The sequence below is a fragment of the Centroberyx gerrardi genome, chromosome 12 (genome assembly GCF_048128805.1).
Source record: "Centroberyx gerrardi isolate f3 chromosome 12, fCenGer3.hap1.cur.20231027, whole genome shotgun sequence".
Lineage (NCBI taxonomy): Eukaryota > Metazoa > Chordata > Actinopteri > Beryciformes > Berycidae > Centroberyx > Centroberyx gerrardi.
Genome location: NC_136008.1, coordinates 15,489,730 through 15,512,199, shown reverse-complemented (window position 1 = coordinate 15,512,199; position 22,470 = coordinate 15,489,730). Strand labels below are relative to the sequence as shown.

General features: G+C 39.8%; 3 protein-coding genes across 5 annotated transcripts in view; 1 reads left to right on the top strand and 2 right to left on the bottom strand.

Annotated features, from left to right (window-relative positions):
• Positions 1 to 29: 29 nt before the first annotated feature.
• LOC139924752 (membrane-spanning 4-domains subfamily A member 4A) lies at positions 30 to 2,616 on the bottom strand. 2 transcript variants are annotated; one of them, XM_071915893.1, is made up of 7 exons: positions 2,521 to 2,616; positions 2,266 to 2,431; positions 1,957 to 2,067; positions 1,678 to 1,734; positions 682 to 780; positions 455 to 571; positions 30 to 370 (listed from the first exon to the last, which is right to left on the bottom strand). In XM_071915893.1, exons 2-7 carry the CDS (start codon positions 2,425 to 2,427, stop codon positions 332 to 334), a joined length of 585 nt encoding a protein of 194 aa, XP_071771994.1. In that variant the 5' UTR covers positions 2,428 to 2,431; positions 2,521 to 2,616; the 3' UTR covers positions 30 to 331. The 2 variants fall into 2 exon arrangements, with proteins under 2 accessions (XP_071771994.1, XP_071771995.1); XM_071915894.1 differs by having other exon boundaries at positions 495 to 571.
• A 111-nt stretch (positions 2,617 to 2,727) lies between these two features.
• LOC139924742 (uncharacterized) lies at positions 2,728 to 13,323 on the top strand. Of its 2 annotated transcripts, none has more exons than XM_071915877.2 (6): positions 2,728 to 2,792; positions 4,373 to 4,551; positions 11,594 to 11,713; positions 11,879 to 11,935; positions 12,029 to 12,136; positions 12,343 to 13,323. In XM_071915877.2, the coding sequence occupies exons 2-6, from the start codon at positions 4,387 to 4,389 to the stop codon at positions 12,439 to 12,441; spliced, it is 549 nt and encodes a 182-aa protein (XP_071771978.2). In that variant the 5' UTR covers positions 2,728 to 2,792; positions 4,373 to 4,386; the 3' UTR covers positions 12,442 to 13,323. The 2 variants fall into 2 exon arrangements, with proteins under 2 accessions (XP_071771978.2, XP_071771979.2); XM_071915878.2 differs by lacking the exon at positions 2,728 to 2,792 and adding an exon at positions 3,136 to 3,218.
• plekhg4b (pleckstrin homology domain containing, family G (with RhoGef domain) member 4B) overlaps positions 13,024 to 22,470 on the bottom strand; it is a 26,660-nt gene continuing 17,213 nt past the window's right edge. Inside the window, exons 14-23 of the mRNA XM_078287217.1 lie at positions 21,462 to 22,351; positions 20,602 to 20,851; positions 20,103 to 20,192; positions 19,633 to 19,857; positions 19,228 to 19,398; positions 18,951 to 19,128; positions 18,671 to 18,787; positions 17,757 to 18,029; positions 16,895 to 17,121; positions 13,024 to 13,504 (exon numbers count right to left, since the gene is read on the bottom strand). Of these exons, the coding sequence (XP_078143343.1) occupies positions 13,499 to 13,504; positions 16,895 to 17,121; positions 17,757 to 18,029; positions 18,671 to 18,787; positions 18,951 to 19,128; positions 19,228 to 19,398; positions 19,633 to 19,857; positions 20,103 to 20,192; positions 20,602 to 20,851; positions 21,462 to 22,351 (2,427 nt within the window). The 3' untranslated portion in view covers positions 13,024 to 13,498. The remainder of the gene's footprint in view (positions 13,505 to 16,894; positions 17,122 to 17,756; positions 18,030 to 18,670; positions 18,788 to 18,950; positions 19,129 to 19,227; positions 19,399 to 19,632; positions 19,858 to 20,102; positions 20,193 to 20,601; positions 20,852 to 21,461; positions 22,352 to 22,470) is intronic.

Below are 22,470 nucleotides of genomic sequence, written 5' to 3'. Positions count from 1 at the left end.
GAAATTTGATATCCAAAAATTATAGGCAATTTATTTCCAAAAAGTAGCTTTTTATATTCACATGCAATGTGTTGTTTGCATATTTATAAAGCTAAGACAATATTCATCAGAATTAACAACGCATTCTTAGTAGGTAGTATGATGAAGACTACATACTAATAATAATACTAAAGTTTATTTACATAGCACTTTTCAAAACAAGGTTACAAGGTGCTTTACAAAACAAGATATGACATTGATATTATGCACTTTTTTATACTATTGTGAAATTAAAAGTAGCACAAATAGGCTATGTAAAATAGCTGGTTGGTCGCTGGTCTGCTGAGCTCCATCAAGCAGTTCTGACCTCCTGTCTCAGCATTATAATGGGCTGCAAAAAAGAATGAGTACTATTAGTTATGTAACATTATGTTACTCTCATATATAGCTATGTATGAGAAATGTACTGACATACCAGAGTGTTGAAATGTTGTCTGCATACTGCTTTACTCAACCAGTAGATCAAGAATAAGGCAATTATCATTTCAACAACCAGGAGAACTGCAATCATTCCCTTGATCCCAAGAGACACCTAATAAAAAAGTTGAGAAACTTCTTGAATTGAATAAATATTTGTCACTGTTTTGTATTTCAGAGAGTTACGGGGGTCACCCAACCAAGTCTAATGGTATGTTTTCTTACCTTGACACCGTGTGGGTCATGAAAATTGAGAGCGCAGAGAGAAACAGCCACAACTGACCAGAAGAAGCTGATGATGTTCAGAGAGAATGACAGCTTTGTCTGTAGGGTAAAATAGGCAACAACCTGTGACGACTCAGCAACGCAGGAGCCTTTCAGAGTCACCTGGGCGCAATTTGTCAAAATTATCTGGATCAGAATTATAAGGATTCTATAGTCCCCTTTTTTGCAATCCAGGTTCAGACTGATCTTGCTGATTTTGAGTCAGTTTTTAAATTATCAGGATCATACTAATCCAGATACCACAAGATCAAAATTACAGAATTCAGATTTGAGATAGAACTCTATCTCACCATCTATTGGGCAAATGACGTTATGACATAACATGTTATGCCAAAAAGAACTAGATGGAAAAAGTATAAAAGATAGTTTGTATGTTACTTTTATTCACTTTTTTGCGGAGTGTACAATGAATAAAAACTTTAAGACAAAATTCAAAGTCTCATTGGATGGCAAAAATAATTCAAAACAAAACTTCCCATTTGTCTGCAAACTTTTCATTCATTAATTCAAGAACCTTTTGTAAAATAAAGGTTCACAAGAGCATCTCTCATTAACCGTTATTGACATTCAATAGAATGTAAACATTCACACATTACTATTTCTAATCCATATTCAAGATGTATAGGCTACATTTTCCCCACATCCTGATCACAATTTCTTGGTAAAATGACCCTGATTTTTGCCATCAAAACTATCTAATCCTAATCTTCCTAATCTCTGTCTTTGAGTTTTGACACAACATTTAAGATTGATTAAAGGTAGAATTGGATTACCAAATCCAAATCCCAGTGTGAATGATCAGAATTTATTATTATTTATTAGTTCTGAAAAACCCAATTTTAGATTTTTTCCAAGAGAGAGGAGATTTCACTTATGCCAGTTGGTGGATATTTCATTTGGGAACAAACTCTTCATTTTTAATTGAAGTTTACTTACCACATGCATGTTTGGAGAATGTCCCGCAGCATAGGACACCACACCAGAGATCACAAACTAAGATATTTAAAAAATATTTCTTCAAGTTATTATTTTACACTGAAATATAACAGTCATCATTTACATTACAGGATGACATTAAACAACACAAGCAATATGATGTAAACAGAACTGATTTACATTTAATTATTGTTTATTAATCATTCAGACGTTTCAAAGAATCATCCAGAACAATAATTTATTTTGAACAGTAAATTATTCATTTGAATTTCTCTTTACCAGAACACTGGGTATAGTGTAGAGCCAACCTAAGTCATTTGTTCTTGTCATTGTCTGGGCAAGAAGCAGACCGAGACTGAAGACAAAGACACCAGCGATGGCTTGGGCTGCCTTGTAAAAAGAAGAAAATAGACAGAAAATAAATGAACAGAAAATACAATAGTGCTACATTTTTGGTGTAAACCAGATGCCAAAAAGGAAACCATAGAGCTGTCCAGGACAATATCTCTGTGCATGTGATAATTGGCTGTGATAATAATTGTCCATGTCACTATTTGTAAAAAAAAATATATATATATGTGAACCTACCCCAAAAGGTTTAGGTTTTCCCTTAACAACATAGACCTTGTAGGCATCTTTGAACACACAGTGGAATTTCTCTGGCAGCAGCTGACCCTCTTGGGCCTCCTTGAGACTCCCGATGGGTATGGTGATGACCATAGAGTTATCAGTTTTAAATGTGTACTTCATTCTCCTGTGAACAAGCAATGAGCAGAGAATGTTAGATGAAAGCAAATCAAAACAGTGATGCTCTAAAGTTTAAAGGTTTTTAGTGATACCTACCCGTTTTTCTTCTCTCAACTTGAAGACGGAGTCAGACCTCAAATTCTATGCTTTGTGAAATGAGCTTAAGGAAATGCATGCCAATACACTATCTCCCTCTCTCTCTTTCTCTCTCACTCTCTCTTTCTCTCACACCTTTCTCTCTGTCCCATGTACACCCACGTGCATGACATGCATGCATGTGTACTCTATGTGTATGTATGATGCAAAGAGTATATGTGGGGACTGGTGAGGCAGGAGAGTGCAAAAGAAGAGCAAGAAAACTGTAGCAGGCAAGTTTATTACATGAGATTTTAATGTATTTATGCTTACAGTTAACAAGCCATACATCTTGTCTTCTTAAAAACAAGTAAAAAACATTAAAATAAAATGAATACTGTGGTATTTAACACTGATTCACTAACCAGCAAAATGTGATTTCAACAAATCAGAAATACCACGCATACAATTTCAGACATTAAGTGCATATCCCAAACATATTGTATATTCAAATTTGTAGTGAAAAATTGAAATTGAAGTTAAATGCTCATAGTTGCAGTGTTGATATGGTTGCACCCACTGATAGAGTGAGGAAGTTAGGCTGATGACCTCAACTTTCAAACTAATCTCAGGAAAGAGGAACTGATGCCTAAAGAGAAGTGCAGTTGTTTGAGACAGATACAAAGGGTATGAAATAGATATCAATCGAGCCAAACGTGGTAAGAATCACAATCTAAGAATTTATTGAATTGCGCTGAAAAAAAAAGCTTTGATAAATGTATCTGCAATGCAGAGCTTGATTTCCCTCGGGGTCTCAAAATACAAACAAGAACGAAAGTGTATATTTTTGTTTTTTTATTACGCCTGTGCATCATGATCTGTGTGCATGTTGTATGTGCAGTATGTGGATCTTTTGTATGTAGATCCACATTTCATAGTCTGCATATGTGTACATACTGTATGTATAGAATTGGATGTTTCTATGCTTGTTTGTTACATATGTCATTTGAGATAAACAAAAAGTCTGTTAAGTGGATGAGGACCAGAGTGCGGGGACAGGCTGTTGACGTACTGTATCATAACTTAGATTAAAAGCTACATCTCGCTTGTCAGTGCCTAACATAATGTTTGTTTGTTTATTGTTATGCACAAATTGCAGAAGGAGAAAACATCTGAAATACTTGGCATTTACATAAGGGTTAAAAAGTACATTGTTAAACTAGGTTAAATATACAATAAAAAGAGTTAAAAACAAAAGACAATTTTCTCTTCTAGGATGTTAAAGAACTGGGAAAGTCCTAGCTTGCTTAGAATTATGTTGCACTTATTTGTTGTACCTGTAGATCATAATTAAAAATGTTCAACTATGAAAACAGAGGAAATTTATATAATAAATTAGTATATTAAATTCAAATGTAATTAGTAATTATCCACTATGCTTAATGAAGACTATGCTGATGTGAACGTACATCTGCTTTGTAAACCTGATAAATATGAAAAGCCAGTGATGCACTTTTCCACACCCTGCATTTATGACCTTGCAATGGATTATACATTTCTAAAACTGTAAACTGATTGCTGATCCAATGACCTAATGTCCCCTAATTTTTAAGTTTCACTGTTATTTATTGTATATTTATCTCTTTCCTATTTGTTGCTGATCCAATGACCTAATATCCCCCCAGGAATCAATAAAGTTAATTGTAATCTTAAACTTCATTTTACATGCTTTTTATGGCTAATTACACTACTGTACAATACTGTACATTATTTTAAGGCTAATGGAGAAAGGGTTTACAATAAAAGGTGAAGGGAATATGGCGATGTTTAAATGAATCATTAAACAACATAAGGGAAACCATCATCATCCTAGGTCAGAGAGGCACCATGGCTTGTGCTGATATCAACATGGAGATCCAGGGAGCCGAGGAAGCGCCGGGCCCAGAGGACAAGAAGGAACCTCTGATCAGTTATTACCAAGCTTCAGAGATCATGCTGGATGCCAAAGGACCGCTGCACGATCTGCTGCAGAAGCAACCTGCTGTGTTGGGGGTAAGAGAGTCACTACAATCAGTCAAAACATACTGTAGGAGCCTTTTTTTAATAGCAGTGTGAATGTATAGCTCCACAGTTTATAATTTGCATCAAGTTTGTATATCAGTCATAGACAGTTTAAATTCTACTAAGATTTGGGATTTTTTTTCTTTTTTCTCTTCACATACTCCCACACTCCTGACTATAAGGGATATAAATTATTCTTTGTCTTAAATAGTAACTTTGTATTCAGGGATAGCAACTTATCCACTGGGGTAGTTGGGAAAGGGGTTATATTGTTTTTTAACAAAAATCCTCAGCTGTAAATATCGAAAGAAATGAGCACGTGACAGCTTGTGTTTTATTGCTAATTGCTCGAAAGATGCAAATATGCCATCCATGTAGAGATCCCTAATAAAATGGATCCCGTTCCTGTGCCAAGCACGAAAGGCCAAATCTATCATAGCTGCAGTAAAGAGGTGGTTAGACATAATGGGTGCCATGACAGAGGGGTTTAGCAAGCCAAAATGTTTCCTGAATTGCGACCAGATTTTAAGTGTGTGGGATATCACAGGATTATTAGTTGAGCTGCCCGTGGATGCTTGTAAAGCAGAAGAGACTAAGGAGTGGATAGGAAGGTTATAAGACTCTGCGGCAACACAGTCCGGCATATTATCATCAGTGTGACCTTTGACCCAAAAGATTATCTTTTGAATATTACTTGCAAAATAGTAATGTAAGAGATTAGGCATAGACATTCCTCCCTCCCTTCTGTATCTCTCCAGGAAGCGCTTATTGATGCGTGGCTGTTTATTATTCCAGATAAATTTTGAGAAAATACTATCAATTAAAACGAATTGCTTCTTTGGAATAAATATTGGAATGTTTTGGAAGATATATAAAAATCTAGGGATTATGTTCATTTTGATCATGTTGATGCGACCTGCCATTGATAGTGGCAGGGTGCGCCACCATTCTAAGTCTTGTTTATATTTATTTATCAAAGGTGTTAAATTAGGTTTAAGAAGAAGATTGAAGGCTCTAGGAACAATTATACCAAGGTATTTAAGATGAGAGCTTTCTCTCCTGAAAGGGAAGGTGGAGTGAGGAATATTTTGAACAGGTAAATTGACAGGGAACAATTCACTTTTCCCCAGATTCAACTTGTAGCCAGATAATTTCCTGAATTGATCTAATTTAGATAAGATAGAGGGTATTGAAGAAGTGGGATTGCTGACAAACAACAGAAGGTCATCTGCATATAACGTTACCTTATATTGGGTATTCCCTCGGGTTATACCTTCAAAGGTTTGACATTGTCGTAGCGAGATGGCAAGTGGCTCAATTACCAGATGGAAAAGCAGTGGGGAGAGGGGGCAGCCCTGTCTTGTTCCTCTTTGGAGAGGGAAATACTGAGATTGTAGATCATTTGCGCGAACACATGCCAAGGGGGCTGTGTATAACAATTTCACCCAAGAAATAAAATGTTGTCCAAAACCAAATCTTTCCAGAGTTTCAAAGAGGAAGCCCCACTCCACCCGGTCAAACGCTTTTTCTGCGTCCAGAGATATTACAAATTCAGGGGTAGCATACTGTGGGTCAGTATAAATGATGTTGAAAAGCTTGTGAGTATTAAAGAAGGAGCGCCTCCCTTGCACAAATCCTGTCTGGTCTGGGGATATAATGTGTGGGAGCACTTTTTCTAGGCGTTTAGCGAGGCATTTAGGCTTGTCTCAGAGTGGGAGGTAACTGACCCTCTAACAATGTCTCGGAATACATAGCCAAAAGCAGAGGTGCAAACTTTTTATAAAATTCTACTACAAATCCAGGGCCAGGGGCCTTTCCTGACTGCATGCTTTTTATGGCTTCCTGGACCTTCTCAACTGATAGAGGACTGTCAAGGTTAGATCTGTCAAAATTATCTAATTGAGGTAGGATTAGACCTTCAAAGAAAGAGTCAGTCATACTTAAGTTGTTGCTGCATTCTGAGGTGTACAGTTTTTTTTTTATAAAACTCAAAGAACACATCATTTATCTGTTTATGGTCTGTGACAATGGAACCATAAGAGGTCTGGATTTGTATTATTTGCCTCAAAACCAAAGACTGGCGTGCCTAATGAGCAAGGAGTTTGCCGGATTTATCACCGTACTCATACATTGAATGGTGAGCCTTAAGGATTAATTGTTCAGCTTTAGCTGTAGAGGCCAAATTGAATTCTGACTGATTCTTTTTTTATAAAGCTCTGGGTTTGGGGAGATGGCATACTGTGCATCTACCTCTTCAATACCATCTGAAAGCTCTTTAAGTTTAGCAGCACTTTCCTTTTTATTATTTGATCCATAGCTGTTGATGTAACCACGCAGATAGGCTTTCAGAGTTTCCCATAGAACACCCTGGGATGTTTCTGAGGAGGTGTTAGTCTCACTAAAAAACTTGATTTGATCACCCATAAGTGTAATAAATGTAGGTTCCGAAAGCAGGAGAGAATTCAGACGCCAAGATCTGCAAGGGGTGGGTTGTCCTGGAAAAGTCAGTTCAAGGGAAAGGGAGGCATGGTCAGATATTACTATGCTATGGTACGTAACCTGGTTGATGAGGGGAATACACCCAGTGTATAGGGTATAATCTCACGGATCTATGATACTATTGGTGAGCTGAACCCCCAGTCTTTAAATATAATTAGAACACAACAGGATTTAGGCCCCCCGCTTTCTAATGAAACTTGGAATGCAATTCTTGAACAAATAAACACCTCATCTCCTTGCAGCAGACATGGGCTTATTCAGTTTAAGATTGTGCATCATATACATTTTATGAAAGTCAGATTGGCCAAAATATACCCAAATCTGGATCCCACTTGTGATAGATGTAAATTAGCACCAGCCACTCTATTCCACATGTTTTGGTCATGCCCGTGCCTGCATGGATTCTGGGGGTCACTCTCTAAATCTCTGAACGAAGCCTACAACATACAAGCTGAACCAGATCCTTTGACCGCTATTTTCAGTGTTAAAATGGAGAATTCTGTCTGGTCAACAAATACTTATAATGCTGTTGCTTTTACTTGTTTACTAGCCCGCCAGCTTATCCTATTTCTCATGCTAGATGGGTGAAAGATGTGTCTTATTTTAAAACTAGAGAAAATAGAATTTACTTTAAAAGGGAAAAAAAGCTGAGTTCAGGAAAACCTGCAACCCATTTATACATTATTTTACTACGGTTATTGGGATAACAAACTGGAATGATGCATAGCGCCACTCTTCATTCCATTTTTATTTATTTATCTATTTATTTTATTATTATTATCATATTTTTTTTATCTGTTTTATTTATTTATCTTTTAAATATATATACATACACTCACCGAGCACTTTATTAGGAACACCTGCTTATTCATGTAATCATCTAATCATACAATCATGTGGCAGCAGTGCAATGCATAAGATCATGCAGATACAGGTCAGCAGCTTCAGTTAATGTTCACATCAAACATCAGAATGGGGAAGAAATGTGATCTCAGTGACTTTGACCGCGGCGTGGTTGTTGGTGCCAGATGGGCTGGTGTGAGTATTTCTGAAACAACAGTCTCTAGCGTTTACACAGAATGGTGTGAAAAACAAAAAACATCCAGTGAGCCGCAGTTCTGCGTACGGAAACGTCTTGTTGATGAGAGAGGTCAGAGGAGAACGGCCAGACTGGTTGGAGCTGACAGAAAGGCAGCAGTAACTCAGATAATCTCTTTACAACTGTGGTGAGCAGAAAAGCATCTCAGAACGCACAACACATCGAACCTTGAGGCGGATGTCACTTTGGTAGCCAGTTGACATTGAGCTCAAAGCTGATACCTGTCCAGTATTAGTATGGTGTTCCTAATAGTGTTCAGTGAGTGTATAGGCTATGTGTATATATGTATGTGTATATAATGTATATACATATGTCTATACTGTATATATAGCAATACAAGAAAACCTGGATGAATGTGTGTAGCGATATGTATGGTATCTCTGTATGTGCATCTTTGTTTATGTAATTTTTTTTTTTTGTAATTTAATGTCATTGCTCTAGTTATTGTGTTAATCTATCATTCTGATTTTTTTTTTTTTTTTTTGAGTTGTAGCCTGCCTGGGAGGGACTGGTGGGTAGGGTCGGGGGTTACGGGGGGTAGGGAAAAGGTAGTTACACATTTTGTATAGCCTACCACTTGCCGAAAGCTATGGAAGCCCATTCCCGCCACTCAATAAAATAAAAAACGACTAAATTGTGAGTTTTTTTCTCAGAATTCTGACTTTATATCTCACAATTCTGACTTTATTTCTCAGAATTCTGACTTTATTTCTTCCACTTCTGACTTTATTTCTTCCACTTCTGACTTTATTTCTCAGAATTATGACTTTATATCTCGGAATTCAAAGTTGTTTTTTTTTGCGAGAAAAAAAAAGTCAGAATTGTGAGATATAAAGTCAGAATTGTGAGATATATAGTCAGAATTCTGAGATATAAAGTCAGAATTGTGAGAAAAAAAGTCAGAATTCTGAGATAAAAAGTCAGAATTCCAAGATATAAAGTCAGAATTGTGAGATATAGTCAGAATTGTGAGAAATAAAGTCAGAATTATGAGATATAAAGTCAGAATTGTGAGAAAAAGTCAGAATTGTGAGAAATAAAGTCAGAATTGTGAGATATAAAGTCAGAATTGTGAGATATAAAGTCAGAATTGAGTTGTTTTTTATTTTATTGAGTGGCGGGAATAGGCTTCCATAGAAATCTGTATGTAATTACCTTTTGGGGAAAAAAAAAAAAAAGAGAGAGAAACTTACTGGTAGACATTGCAATGTATTTGAGGATGGTGGGTCATTGTTTGAAATATACAAAGTCTTAAATATATTGTGAGGAAAAGGAGAGTTTTTTAATTTTTCCCCGGATGAAAGTATTACAGAATGTAATTGTATGATGAGGAACTGACTGCCACCTGGAAAAGAAGTGAAGTGTTTTTCTCTTTTCTCTTTTTTTCTCTTCTCTATTTTTTATTTTTTTAAATCTTTTTTTAAATTTTATTTATTTATTTATTTTGTCCTCAAAAACCCACTGCTGTGTGTAACCGAAAAGACTTTGCTGACATAGTTACTCCCACATGCTCTTTTCAATGCATATCCTGCCAATGTGCTGACCAAGGTAGTCTTTGTATTTCTCAATAAAAACAAAAGGAAAAAAAATAAAAAATAAATAGTAACTTTGGTCCAATCTAAATTGATCACAATATTCTATTATACAATCTTCTGTTTGAATATGTACTTTACCTGTAATGTCAAACATTCTTTATCACAGTGGAGGCACAGAAATTAACTGGAGCTTATGTAATCAATATCAAAATCATTTTTACAGTTGTGAACCCTTTGGAATTACCTGGATTTCTGCATTAAGTCCTAAAATGTGGTCTGATTTTCATCTCAGTCATAACAATAGATGAACACAATCTGAATAGACAAATAACACACAAACAACTGTACTTTTTCATGTTGTTATTGAAGACATTGTTTAAGCATTCACAGTCTAGGCTGGGAAAAGTATGTAAACCTCAAGGATAATGACTTCTATGAAACGGGGTAATTGGAGTCAGGTAATCCAATCAACGTGGATACATTCAGATATGGGTTAGAGGTGCCTTGTCCGCAGTTTGGATACCAACAGAGTCTGCTCTTCACAGCAGAGATCTGAAGTGAAACATGCCCCTGTCAAAAGGGATTTCAGAGGATCTCAGAAGAAGAGTTGTTGATGCTCATAAGGCTGGAAAGGGCTACAGAAGCATCTCTAAAAACTCGGGCCTCCATCAGCCGACAGCCAGGCTGATAAATGGAACAAATGGAAGAAATTCAGCCCCATTGCTACTCTCTGTAGGCCTGGCCGTCTTGTAAAGATCACAGCAAGAGTGCCGTACAAATCTCATGTAGCTGACAAAGAACTCTAGGGTAACAGTGAATGATCTGCAGACATCTCTTACACTTGCTAATGTCTGTTTTCATGAGTCCACAATAAGAAAAACATTGAATAAGAGTTGTGTTAATGGAAGGATACCACAGAGGAAACCACTGTTCTCGAAAACAAAAACATGGCTGCCCGTCTCAAGTTTGCTGAAGCCCACCTGGCTGTTCCACAATGCTACTGGTACAATGTTCAAATGAGACAAAAGTTGACCTTTTTGGCAAAAAGACAACAATGTTATGTTTGGAGAGAAAGAACACTGCACACCAGAACCTCAACCAAACCACCAAAGCATGGTGGAGGCAGCGTCATAGTTTGGGGCTGCTTTGCTGCCTCAGGACCTGGACAGCTGGCAATGATTGAGGGATCAATGAATTCCAAATTGTAGTATGAAATTCTACAGGAGAGTATCAGGGTAACTGTTTGCGATCTGAAACTTAACACAGCTTGGGTCACACAGCGTCCTGACCTTAAGCCTATTGAGATGCTGTGGCGTGACCTGAAGCGAGCCGTTCATGCAAGACATCCCAAAAATATCAATGAACTGAAACTGTTCTGCAAAGAGGAATGGTCCAAAATACTTCTTAGGTCTGTTGAGCAGCTACAGGAAACATTTGGTTGACATTATTGCTGTTAAGGAGGTTCTACCATTTCTTAACTCTAAACGTTCACATGCGTTTTCCATCCCACACACTGAATGCTAAAACAATGTCTTGACATGAAAAAGTACAATCGTTTGTGTGTTATTTATTATTTATTCAGATTGTGTTTATCTATTGTTATGACTTAGATGAAAATCACAACTGCATATAAACATAAGTGAATGAATGAATGAATGAAAACGAAATTCATACTACATTATACAATAATACACATGGAAATAAAGCCAAGTTTGTAGAACAATCTTACAAATCTTCACATGACATTAATATATATGTTATTAGCAGTGTGTGCTTCCTTGCTGATGTGAGTATGCTCACTATAGGAGGCTTGTACAATTTTATTTAACAATTCCTATCAACTACATGACTTTAATTAGCAGATCAGTGCATCAGTCACTTATGTGTTTTCCTCTGTCAGTCTCTGCAGATGATGTGTGGCCTCCTCAGTGTCGGAGTGGGAGTTCTTTTCGCTCTGACCCAGGAGATGGCTCAGTCCCTTTTCACTTTGTTCAGACTCTCACATCTGACTGGGTCACTTGTAAGTTTTGCTCAAACAGGAAATAAATTAAATGTTAAAAATCAATCAATGAATGTAGCCAGCAAAACTATAATTGTATTATCACATTAGCTCACTCAAAACAGAGCCAATAGAATATTAATATAACTTATTGCTCAACACACACATTCTCATCTTCCTCTTCAGTTCATCATTGCTGGACTACTATCCAACCTGTTGTTCAAATATCCAAGATTGCTACCTGTGAGTACAACACAATAGGCCTGCCAAGAATTATGTCACACAGGTTGCAAATCAATAGAAATCAGTGTTGTATAATTTTTGTTTTCGTTCCAGGTGTGCTTCTTCGTCAACTGCGGCTGTATTACTGTAGCAGCAGTTGCAGCGGCTTTGATAAGCACTGACTTGGCTCACTGGAATCCACAAAACAAACATCATTTGAAGGTAGGGACAAATAAAGGCCATGCTGAACATATGACAACATCAACACCTAGGAGTTCAGAGATGAGCTTACTGAGCATTTCATTTCTGCTAATGTAAAACTAATGCTGTGCCTCGTTGAAAGCCACACTGAAGATTAGATTAGATGAAGTCTGTAAGCAATTGTGAGTAATTTTTTCAATAATCGATGCTCTGTTTGTTTCTAACAGATTGAGACGCTGCAGTTTCTTGTGCTGGGGCTTGAGGCGATTCTCTCTGTAGTGCTCTGCTTCTGGTTCTGGAAAGAGAGACCTACCAAGGGAGAATAGATCAGTGCTTAAATGAATTAAAATAAAGTCGCTGTATTAATAACAGCTTCAAATGTATTTTTCTAAACCAACTATGTGGTTTTGTGTTCCTTCTCGGCTGCCTGTATCAGAGTTGTACCCCTGCTGAATAGCCCGGGTTGTGGTATGCGTCTGATGTTTAACTCGGACTGAGAACACAAGGCTTGTGGTAAACAAATGTCACCTTTTCTGGTGTGCAGGAGAAACCATTCTTCATTACTATTTCCTACTCAAGTTCTGCTTCCCTTTGTGTAACGGCAGTAGTGGTTCTCATAGTGCTGCTCTATCTGTGCAGAGAGCAGGCTGGGCTCTATGTGGGTTAGCTGTTGTGCTTTGGTATCAGTGGAAATTATCTGCAGCTTGTTTTCAACCGCATTTTCACAAACAGGTGGTTTCACACATAGCTTTACTGAACTGTAGAGGATTTGCATGCTATGGTCTTGCTTGTTGTCTGCAACCAATGTACATCAACTGTAACATCAGACACCATGAGAAGATACTTGATTTCATGTCAAATTTAACTGTGGCAAAGTGAATGAATATGGCAAAAAAATGAATACAACAAAATGTTTAAAACATTTTAATACTCTGTACAGACTTGCCATACACACAGGACTGGCGACAACAAAAGAAAAAGACAGTACAACATTGCTGGTGCTTTATCCACAGAATATCTGGCAGTTTGTCTGGATTTGTCTGTCTGCTGTGGTTTTTCCAATTGTTTGTTTTGCTGTAAAATACATAATAAAAAGCTCATCTACAATATAAACACTGATTCATACCTAGTTCATTAAAACAAATGTACAGGGTGACGTACCATTATGACAGTGTTTAATATTATGCATCGGTTTCCATTTTACAGTATCATAATGAATGCCATATGATGGTTTTGAGGGCTGTGAGTCTCAGCCATGAGAGTCTTAGTGCTCCACAGTGGAGTCCACTTCTGCTGGACTCTCCTCTTCACGTCTTCTCCTCTCATCTCTTGTCCTGAATTAAATAACTGATGTGGCATCAAGAAACGTTCGGCTGGAGGACTTCAGAGCTACGGAGAAAGAAATAAGAAAAGGGTATTTAGAAAAAATATTTTCTGAACAGTATGCAATATTGAGAATGTAACTTAAGTGTATGTTTAAACCCCTTAGAATGTACAACCCATATACACATCATCAGATCATTTTAAAGATGAAAAATTCTGTCAATTTCTATTCTAAAAACAAATGAATTCCACAAAAAAATCCCTCAGTAATGCAAGGACACCAGTGTTGCATGTAAAATTAAAGAGGTGAACAGACTGTAGCTCTGACTATAAATATCACAAAATGTGTGACAGAAGAAGTTAGAAGTAGCCTGTCAGAGCCACACCAAATTTCTGGTAGGGGATTTTGATGTGATTATCATAAACTGAAACTAATACTAAATGACAACTAGGTGTTAAACTGAATTTTTTTTTTTTTTTTTTAATTAGACTTCGTGGGAAAACTAAAGCTGAACTAAAATGATCTTGTCTATTTGTAGAATAAGTAAATAAGTAAATAAAATACAAATATACATCGAATGTTTTTAATTTTTGTCTTTTTGTGTATGTGCAGGGTACAAAACAGAATGCATTTTGGGTGGAGAATTTTGAACTGGTCCCAAAAGAAATGTATGAGTTATTGTTTGTATCAGTCATTATACCTTTATAAAATACCCCCACCCCTTAAAAAAAACTACTTAAAACTACAGCTGAAACTAACTTAAACTAAACTGAAACTGAAATAAAAATTTAAAACTATATATATAAAAAAATAAAAATAAAAAACTAATGAAAAATCGAACACTATAATGACCCTGGTGATTATTTTATTTCAAGATTAGCTAAAACACTGCCACATTCCATATATTTTTGGAACAACTGACATTTGATTAAGATATTTTCCAAGGCTTAGTGAATGTCATTAGCACATTTTGAAAACTTTAAGATCATTTTCATTGCTGTAAAAATACAACTGCAATGATGATATTTGCTCTATCTGCCTAAAACGTGGCAACTTCAAATACACGGTGGAGCAAACACACTTTTCTGTGGCTGACATGACATAATATGATTTAACATGATTAATATGTTTCTCCCTCAATTTAGTCAATATTTGAATCGATGGGGCCTTTAAGCCAAAAGGTTGGCACCTGTAATAGCCACAATGCAAAATTTTTAACAGTCAAAATCTTCCAGCTCTTTTGTATCGGGCAGTGCCACGTTCTCCCATGGGGTCCCGATGGTTAAAAATTAGCCATATATTTACTAAAGGTATATTTACTAAAGGTGTAACAAACCTGGCAGAAAAGTGGAAGTGAAGTGGGTTTTAAGTGTTTTGCTGCCATCTAGTGGCGAGAACAAACAGCATCACTGAAGTTATCATTTATCCCACATGCCCTAAACTTGCTAAACTGCAACTATACACCCCATTCCCCCCAATCAATCTACTGCTGTTTCCACTTTTATACTTAATATGTCTGTATGTCTCTGTATTTCATCTCTTTATTTACTGTGATCATGTATTGTGTTTTCTGCCTTGCTGCAAGCCAATTTTCTCCATTAGGTACAATAAAATCTTGAACTTGAACATTTGAGAGAACAATATGGATATGGAGTTAAATATTTGGTTCAAATATCAGCCAACCATGGCATCTCAAAAAACGAACAACAACAACAAAATCTAAATGCATTCCACAGCCAACAAACAAGGTTTTAACATACCATGCATGCGTTCATTCACACACAGAAGTATTACGGATATGCGGTATTTCCAACACAGACTTCATCCACATGTCAAAGGGACACACAGAGGAACATGAGGGGAGAACACCCAGGGGGGAAACGTGACGGAGAACACCCAGAAGCTTGACAAAACACAGCACCCATCGGAGGGAGAGAGCCCTGTAACCCCGTCAGGACACTGCCATGCAGCACAGCACAGGCACACAGAGCCGCCGGGCCAAAGCACAGTTTCACACAGATTAGTAGTCAGGCCACGGATAGTTCCTCACAGTTGTTAATGAGGCTGTGAAGGGAACAACACAGATGTCCACTCTGGTGAGACCAATTACTTACTGAGCTAAAAACCCCTCAGCTCTGAGTCAGACCACTGTAGAGAGGCCTACTGCTATATGAGAGGTCTTGCTCTGGCAAAAACAAAACAGCAAAAAGGTGGTGAGTGAAACTGGAGCTGCCGTGTTGCTCCCCACTCCGCTGAAGCGACATCACTGTTGGAGAGGATGGTGTGAATGGCTTGGGATTGGTTAGATCAGTGGTTCTCAGCCATGAGCCATCGAGGCCCAAGAGTCAGCAGTAAAAGTAACACTTGATTTGGATAGTCTAATGTTGATACTCAACTATCAAGGACAAAAAGTAGATGTTCAACAAAGTGTCACTTGCCTATTTGCTGAATCTCTACAGACTATGGCAACCCTAACCCTGACCTAACCCTAGCCTAACTCCAATTTTAACCTTAACCCTGACCCCATTTTTAATCCTAACCTGACCCTATATCTAACTCAGACTCCAACCCTAAGATTAACCCTATCCCAGACACTGAATATCTATAGACTGCTTTTCAAACTATTGTGAGTCAACTCGGTAAACTTTTTAGTGACACATTATAGTCACTTGTTGAGTATCAGCACTGGACTATCCAAATAAAGAGTGACAGCAGATTTTCATTCCGACCAAAGACAACACCAGGTGTTTTCAATTAATAATTAGTTCTCCCTCCCTGGCCCTGTGCTACTCAGTGAAATCACCTGCTATAGTTAGTTGGGACTATTTTACACATGGGATGCAAGGTGAATGTAGTTAACCTGGTAGGATAGGAAACCAGCGGTAAGCTTCTCTGGGTCCTGAGGACTTATATTGAGAACCACTGGGTTAGATCAATGTGTGAATGAAAAGAACTAGTATGGTCTTATAAGGCCTCTTACAACTAATCCATTTGAAGCCTGCAGACAAATAACCACCTTAGTTTTTTTGTTTAAACAGCCAAAATACTTGCTTTTGAGTGTGAATGTTATACATGAAAGTAAACAACTTCTATGGTCTTTGCTTATGAATGAAGTCAATTCCCAAAACAGTCTTTAGATCAGGGATAGGCAAGTGTGTGCCATGGAGAGCCGAGAGTCTGCAGGTTTTCATTCCAACCAGACGTTACAGCAGGTAATTTCACTGATTAGTTCCTCCTCTCTGGTTGAAGGTGTGCTACTCAGTGAAATCACCTGGTGTAATGTTTGGTTGGAATGCAAACCTGCAGACTCTCGGCCTTCCATGGCACATGGTTGCCTATCCCTGCTTTAGATAATAAGCTTTGAAAACATCACTCATTTGAAAGATTATTATAAACGCTCCCATGAATCATCATTGTTTTAGAACTTTTATGCAGGAAGATAATCAAAGACTCACTGCTGTGATGAACTTGGTGCCCTGGGGTTGGAGGTCCTCGTCCTTCTGGAACATCGAAGGAGACGCTATGGTGGAGGGAGGTGTGGAGGAGCACAGGAAGGAAGAGGGCTCGTTGTTGTTGTAGGAGTCCATGGCTATGCTGGGATGTCCCGGTATGGTAAGGGTGCTCAGCCCTGTTACACTGTCAGTGGAGGTGCACTGGGAGGACGTCTCCGAGCTCTCAGTAACTGTCACGCAACACACAACAGGATACAACAAGAACAGTGTTAATATTTGCTACGTGATGCTGAAAATGTACATACTCATGGATGCTTTGGCTAATTCTGGCACATTTACATGTAAATGTGAGTGCAAATTGTGCATTGTCCCTGTTAAATAAAGGAAGAAAAAAAATACAGGTCACCGGACATCCATTCATTTCCTATCGAGCTGAGTGATCAGGGACATTCAGCCGATGTGTGGACAGACAACAAGCTTGGCGGGGACTTTGGGTACTCTAACAGCAGTGGGTCTCAACCTGGGAGTTGGGACCCCCAGGGGGTCGCGAGATAATTTTGGGGAGTCGTGAGATGATTTATGGGATAGGAAAACAACATATTTCTACTATACACATTTATTATCATATCTATTTCTGACTTCTACTTTTTGCTTTTTTCCTTGTGAAATGCTGAATAGTTTTCAGCCTCTAATAATCAAATGAAACAACCTGAAAAGGGTAAATCATTCTTTGGTTGAACTGTTCACCATTCTGCACATGCAGCCTGTGACGGGGGGGTTGGGACTAGGCATGGCTTTGTTTTCAGGGATCACGAGCCAAAAAGATTGAGAACCACTGTTGTACAGCAGGAGGAATGTCACTCACTCATGGAGGGCTGGCTCCCCGTGTCCTGCTCCAGCTCGTCTTCCTCTATGCAGTCGTAGGGCCACTGGCTAAAGGAGGGGACGCTGCCCATCGGGTAGGGGTGAGGGTGGGAGGGTGAGGAGTACAGGTGGAGGTTGAGCGAGCCCAGCAGGGAGGAGGAGGACTGGCTGCTGGAGGAGGAGGTGCTGCTGTTGGAGATGGTGGAGTGGGGCCTCTTGAACGAAGTGGAGTGGTCAAACGAGGACACGGCGATGGACGCCCTGGTCCTCGACTCTGTCAGCAGAGAAAGTGAAATCACCGTGAGCATAAGTGGAGATCACATGAGGGGGGGAAAGGGAAGAGATAGGATTCTCTGAAAATTCCTGTGGTTCTTAATGGCAGCTATTAAAGCATGAATCATTTTTTTTCAGAGGATCACTGGTTCCTCATGAAAGAGAGGTAATGTCATTTGCAAATTAGTTTACTGCGGTGGGAATGCCACTTCAAAAATCAGTACGTCTCCGATTACATCTAGTGTTGACTTAACAAAACCCTCAAAATATTTGCATTAAAACACCTGTGAGAGAGACAAGCCTAGACAATATCTTACTTTCAGCAAAGTAGAATGCCAACTAAGTGAATTAGATCTGCATGAATATGAAGGTGAAATCACGCAGTAGATGAGTCTCATGAGCATGCCTGCATATTCCCAGAAGGACACAAAATAGACATGTAACTGCTTGAGACAGAATCAAAGGGAACATCGCCTGGTATATGCTGAAATGTTTTGTCTCTTGCTGTATTTACACAACCATGCACCTCTATTAGAGATACATGTGTGTGTGCGTGTAGGTATTTTCATACTTTGGAAGACAAGAGTAAATAGAAGAGAGAGAGAGAGACTGAAATACGTAATGTGTACAGAGATAGCTCACCTGACCCCTTCATGATATAGTCAATGGCTCTGTCACTGATAGCTGCATCACTAGGCTTGATGTCCATGAAAGGCTTGCTTCCAATCCCCATGGAAACCATCTCCTGCATGCGCAACTCTGCAGTTCAAAAAAATACATCTTTTAATGGACAAAATGTATGTCTGAGCTGGGTAAAAAAAGGATCTGAATGTGATCTCTGACAAAAACCAGGAATGCTATTTTTACTGAGTGGTGCAGGATTATTTTTATAAAGCTATAAAACCCCAAAATAGAAACATACCCCTGTTTCTGAGCGCCTGCCTCCAGAGGATCTTGCCAATGATCGCTGTCCACACAGCCTTGACCTCCGCAGAGCTGGCCTGGAGTATGAACGTGTCCTGGGACTTCCTCCGACGGAACCAGATCTCAAAACGCAGGCCGCTGTCCCCAACACTCTCAGTCATACCTATCTCTGCTGTCTAAATAGAAAAGGAGAAAGAAAACATTACATTCATCTAAGCTGTAATAGGTATTGTCAAAAAATCCAATGTTAATCCTCAAACATAAAAAGTTCTTACTTTGAAGGATTGTTTGTAGATGTAAATGTCATATCCCCCCTCTATCTTTTTGGTCTTGCTGAAGAGGATGAGGTCTTCAAACAAGAAGACATGGCGGAGGTATTTCCTCCGTCCGCACCAGACAATGAACTCATCCTGGCAGCGGAGCTGACCCTGCTCTTTTAGGTTCACCTGGAGAGGAAGCAAGGCCATTTACATGCGTCAGACAGAACAATACAATGCTTGGTAGGATCCTGAGCTTAATATACTGTATGCATGACCACATGACAAAAATAGTGTTTTAATGGTGATTGCTGTTCCGCATTGCTAACCCATATCGTAACAATGGTGTGTGATATTTAACTTTTTATGCTGACAATCAATGTCCCTAACACAGCCACCCAGTATCTGTGAATCACTGCTTACATCACAGCCCCGGATGGCGTCCATAGCCAGCAGGTCGTTGCCATGGCGAAGCTGAAACTTGACCATCTCCTCTGCGGTGCGCAGGTCACTGAGCTCCTGCTCCTGGGTCTGGCTGCACTCCTTGATCAGGTCTTTGAGCAGCAGGGCGTATTTACTCATCCTTTGGATTGGCTTCAGCAAGTAGGACGCCAGGTCCATCTTGTCCCCCAGCTCCACCTGCTTATTCTGGGGGACAGAGAGATCAGTGAGGATTCTCATGGTGGCATTATTATTATTTCATAAATCTATAATATTCTGAATATGACATAGTCATAGGGCTACTCATGCAATTGTCACAGATGCGGCTAGTCATGCGTACTGTAGGTCAATTCTACTCTGTTTCATTGTTTACTGCAGAGTTGAGCTGGGACTGATGACCCTGGGACCTGTCGTTCTGGGTGGAATGTAACCAGAGCCGTTTCCAGACGCACCTTAAAGAATCCGTTCCCATGGCTGGTGAGCAGAGCGTCTGACTGCGGCTTATTCTTGCTGTACAGAGCATACATTCCAAACTGATCCTCCTGCACACAAGAATAACAAGTTACAACACTGACTACAGTAAAAGGTACACTCACATTTCAGCATGCTCTACCAAACACTGTGAATGATTCAGCTCCCCAGAGATAGTACATGTAATTGTCTTGTTTCCCTCAAGAGCTATGTTCATCATACTTTTGGCTACAACATCTACAGTGAGGTAACATACATGAGTACAGTGGAATTCAAATCGTAACGGGACAGTGGGATTTTGGGACCATGACAGTATCGCACCAAGCTCTGATTTCACAGTTGTTTTGGGAAAAGTCAGCAACCGCAGTTCGACACTTCACTACAATCAGTGTAGAGGAGAGTCATTGGGCTTGAGTGCTGCATTTAGGCTGTCAGCATGCAGCCTCGGGGCACAGTGTGTGTCTGGGCGTCTGGACTCACATGTCTGAGAAAACAGCTACTGATGGACAGGGGGGAGTGGGCGCACGACTCCAGCTCTTTCAGGAAGTACTGGCTGTGGAAGTCGCACAGTTTCTCCACATTCCCGAAAATGATGCTGCGCTTCCCACGCAGGTCCTGGGGCAAGTCCAGGCGCTCCATCTCTGGGAAATAGTGCTCTATAATGTAGTTGAGAGATCGCACATACTCCCTCTCTGTGGCAATCATCTCATCCATGATGTGCTGCACTTTACTGTGGAGCAGAAAGACATCGTAAGGTATCAGAGAGAGTCAGTGTCATTTTGGGTTTTATCAGGCCCATACTATGATATTTACAATATCTGACTATACTAGTTATGACTCATTATACTACTGTATACACAGTAGTATAATGATTAATGTAATACTAATAAACTACGTGACGAATACTAGTATAATGACTATAGTATCATATTGCATGGTATTATGATATGGTATAAAGTACAAGGGCTGGACAAAATAACAGACACACCACATGTGAAGGGAATTTGACTTTGAAGTAACTAAATCACAATTACCAGGCAAGATTACACAGGCAGGATTTATTGAACTGAATACCAAATAGCAGTATGTGCCAGCTGTAAAAGAGTTGCGACAAAAAACTTTTATATGTGAGTTTTCAAAGCAACATGAGGCAATGTTCCAACTGACAGATAGTCAGTGCCCGAATTGCAGGTGCATTGGTTACAAAAACTGCTAAATTATTTAACGTGGCAAGGGGAACAGTCTCGAAAATCATGACAACATATGCCAAACATATTCCATCGGCAAGGATGAACGGTGGTTGCGAGTTCAAGTTTAGTGTCACTGATCCGCTCTCTCACCTGCTCTGCTTCTTGCCGTCCCCCTCAGTGTGTCTGTTGTGGGTCCTGGAGGGAGTGGACATGCTGCGGCTGCGCCCCAACGCGGGGCTCAACACATCCGGTCTCTGCAGCTTCTTCTCCGCAGACACGTTATTGGCCACCTCCAGACCCTTGATGTATACGCCTGTGTAGCCATGGAGGTGACTGGCGTCAGAGTGGCCGCTGTCCCTTGGCGTCAGCTCATAGCTCATGGTCTTCTTCATGATCTTCTTCAGTGGCTGCTTGCGGTGGCGGGCGGCCCCGGAGTAGACCGGCTCAGAGTGGCAGGAGACGGACGAGTCGATGGTGCAGTCGCTGTCCGTGTCATCAAACATGGACGGACTCTGTCTCAGTTTGATGTCACAGTCCGGAGGGAAAGGGAAGTGCGAGGAGGAGATTGAACTGGAGGGGCTCTTGGAGAAAGGCCCAGCAGAGTGAGGCTTGGTTTCCTCATAATCCAACGGTGTAACCGCCCTGTTGGAGTAAGCGGGCAGGTCGGGCAAAGTGAGACATCCGTTAGCACCGTGCTGCTCCGTGGCAGCGCTCTGTCTTTCCACAGCCTCCAAAGAGACCGGCGTGTCGACAGCTGCGGGGTTAGAGGCTGCAGCCACGGCCTCGGCCAGAGTCTCCTCCAGCTGCTGCTTGGTCTGCTGACACTTGTGCCACAGCGTGCTCCACTGCTGCAGCTGCCGCGGGCTGTCCAGGGAGAGCACCATTTCATTGAGGGTGCTGAAGTTGTCCACGGAGAACTTGGAGGCCTCTGTGTTGTAATCCTGGAGGATCTGCACCACGGCAGGCGGGAGGCTGACACCGCTGCTCTCCAGGCTCAGCTGGCGGAAGTAGTCCTGGCAGTGCTCCATCCACTGGTTGGCCTACAGAGGAGACAGGCAGAGGGGTTGAACTATATCACAGGTTAGAAGTGTATATGAACTATGTAAATACATCTAAGTCTTAGATGGCATCAGAATCAACCTGCTGAGATATTTATTTA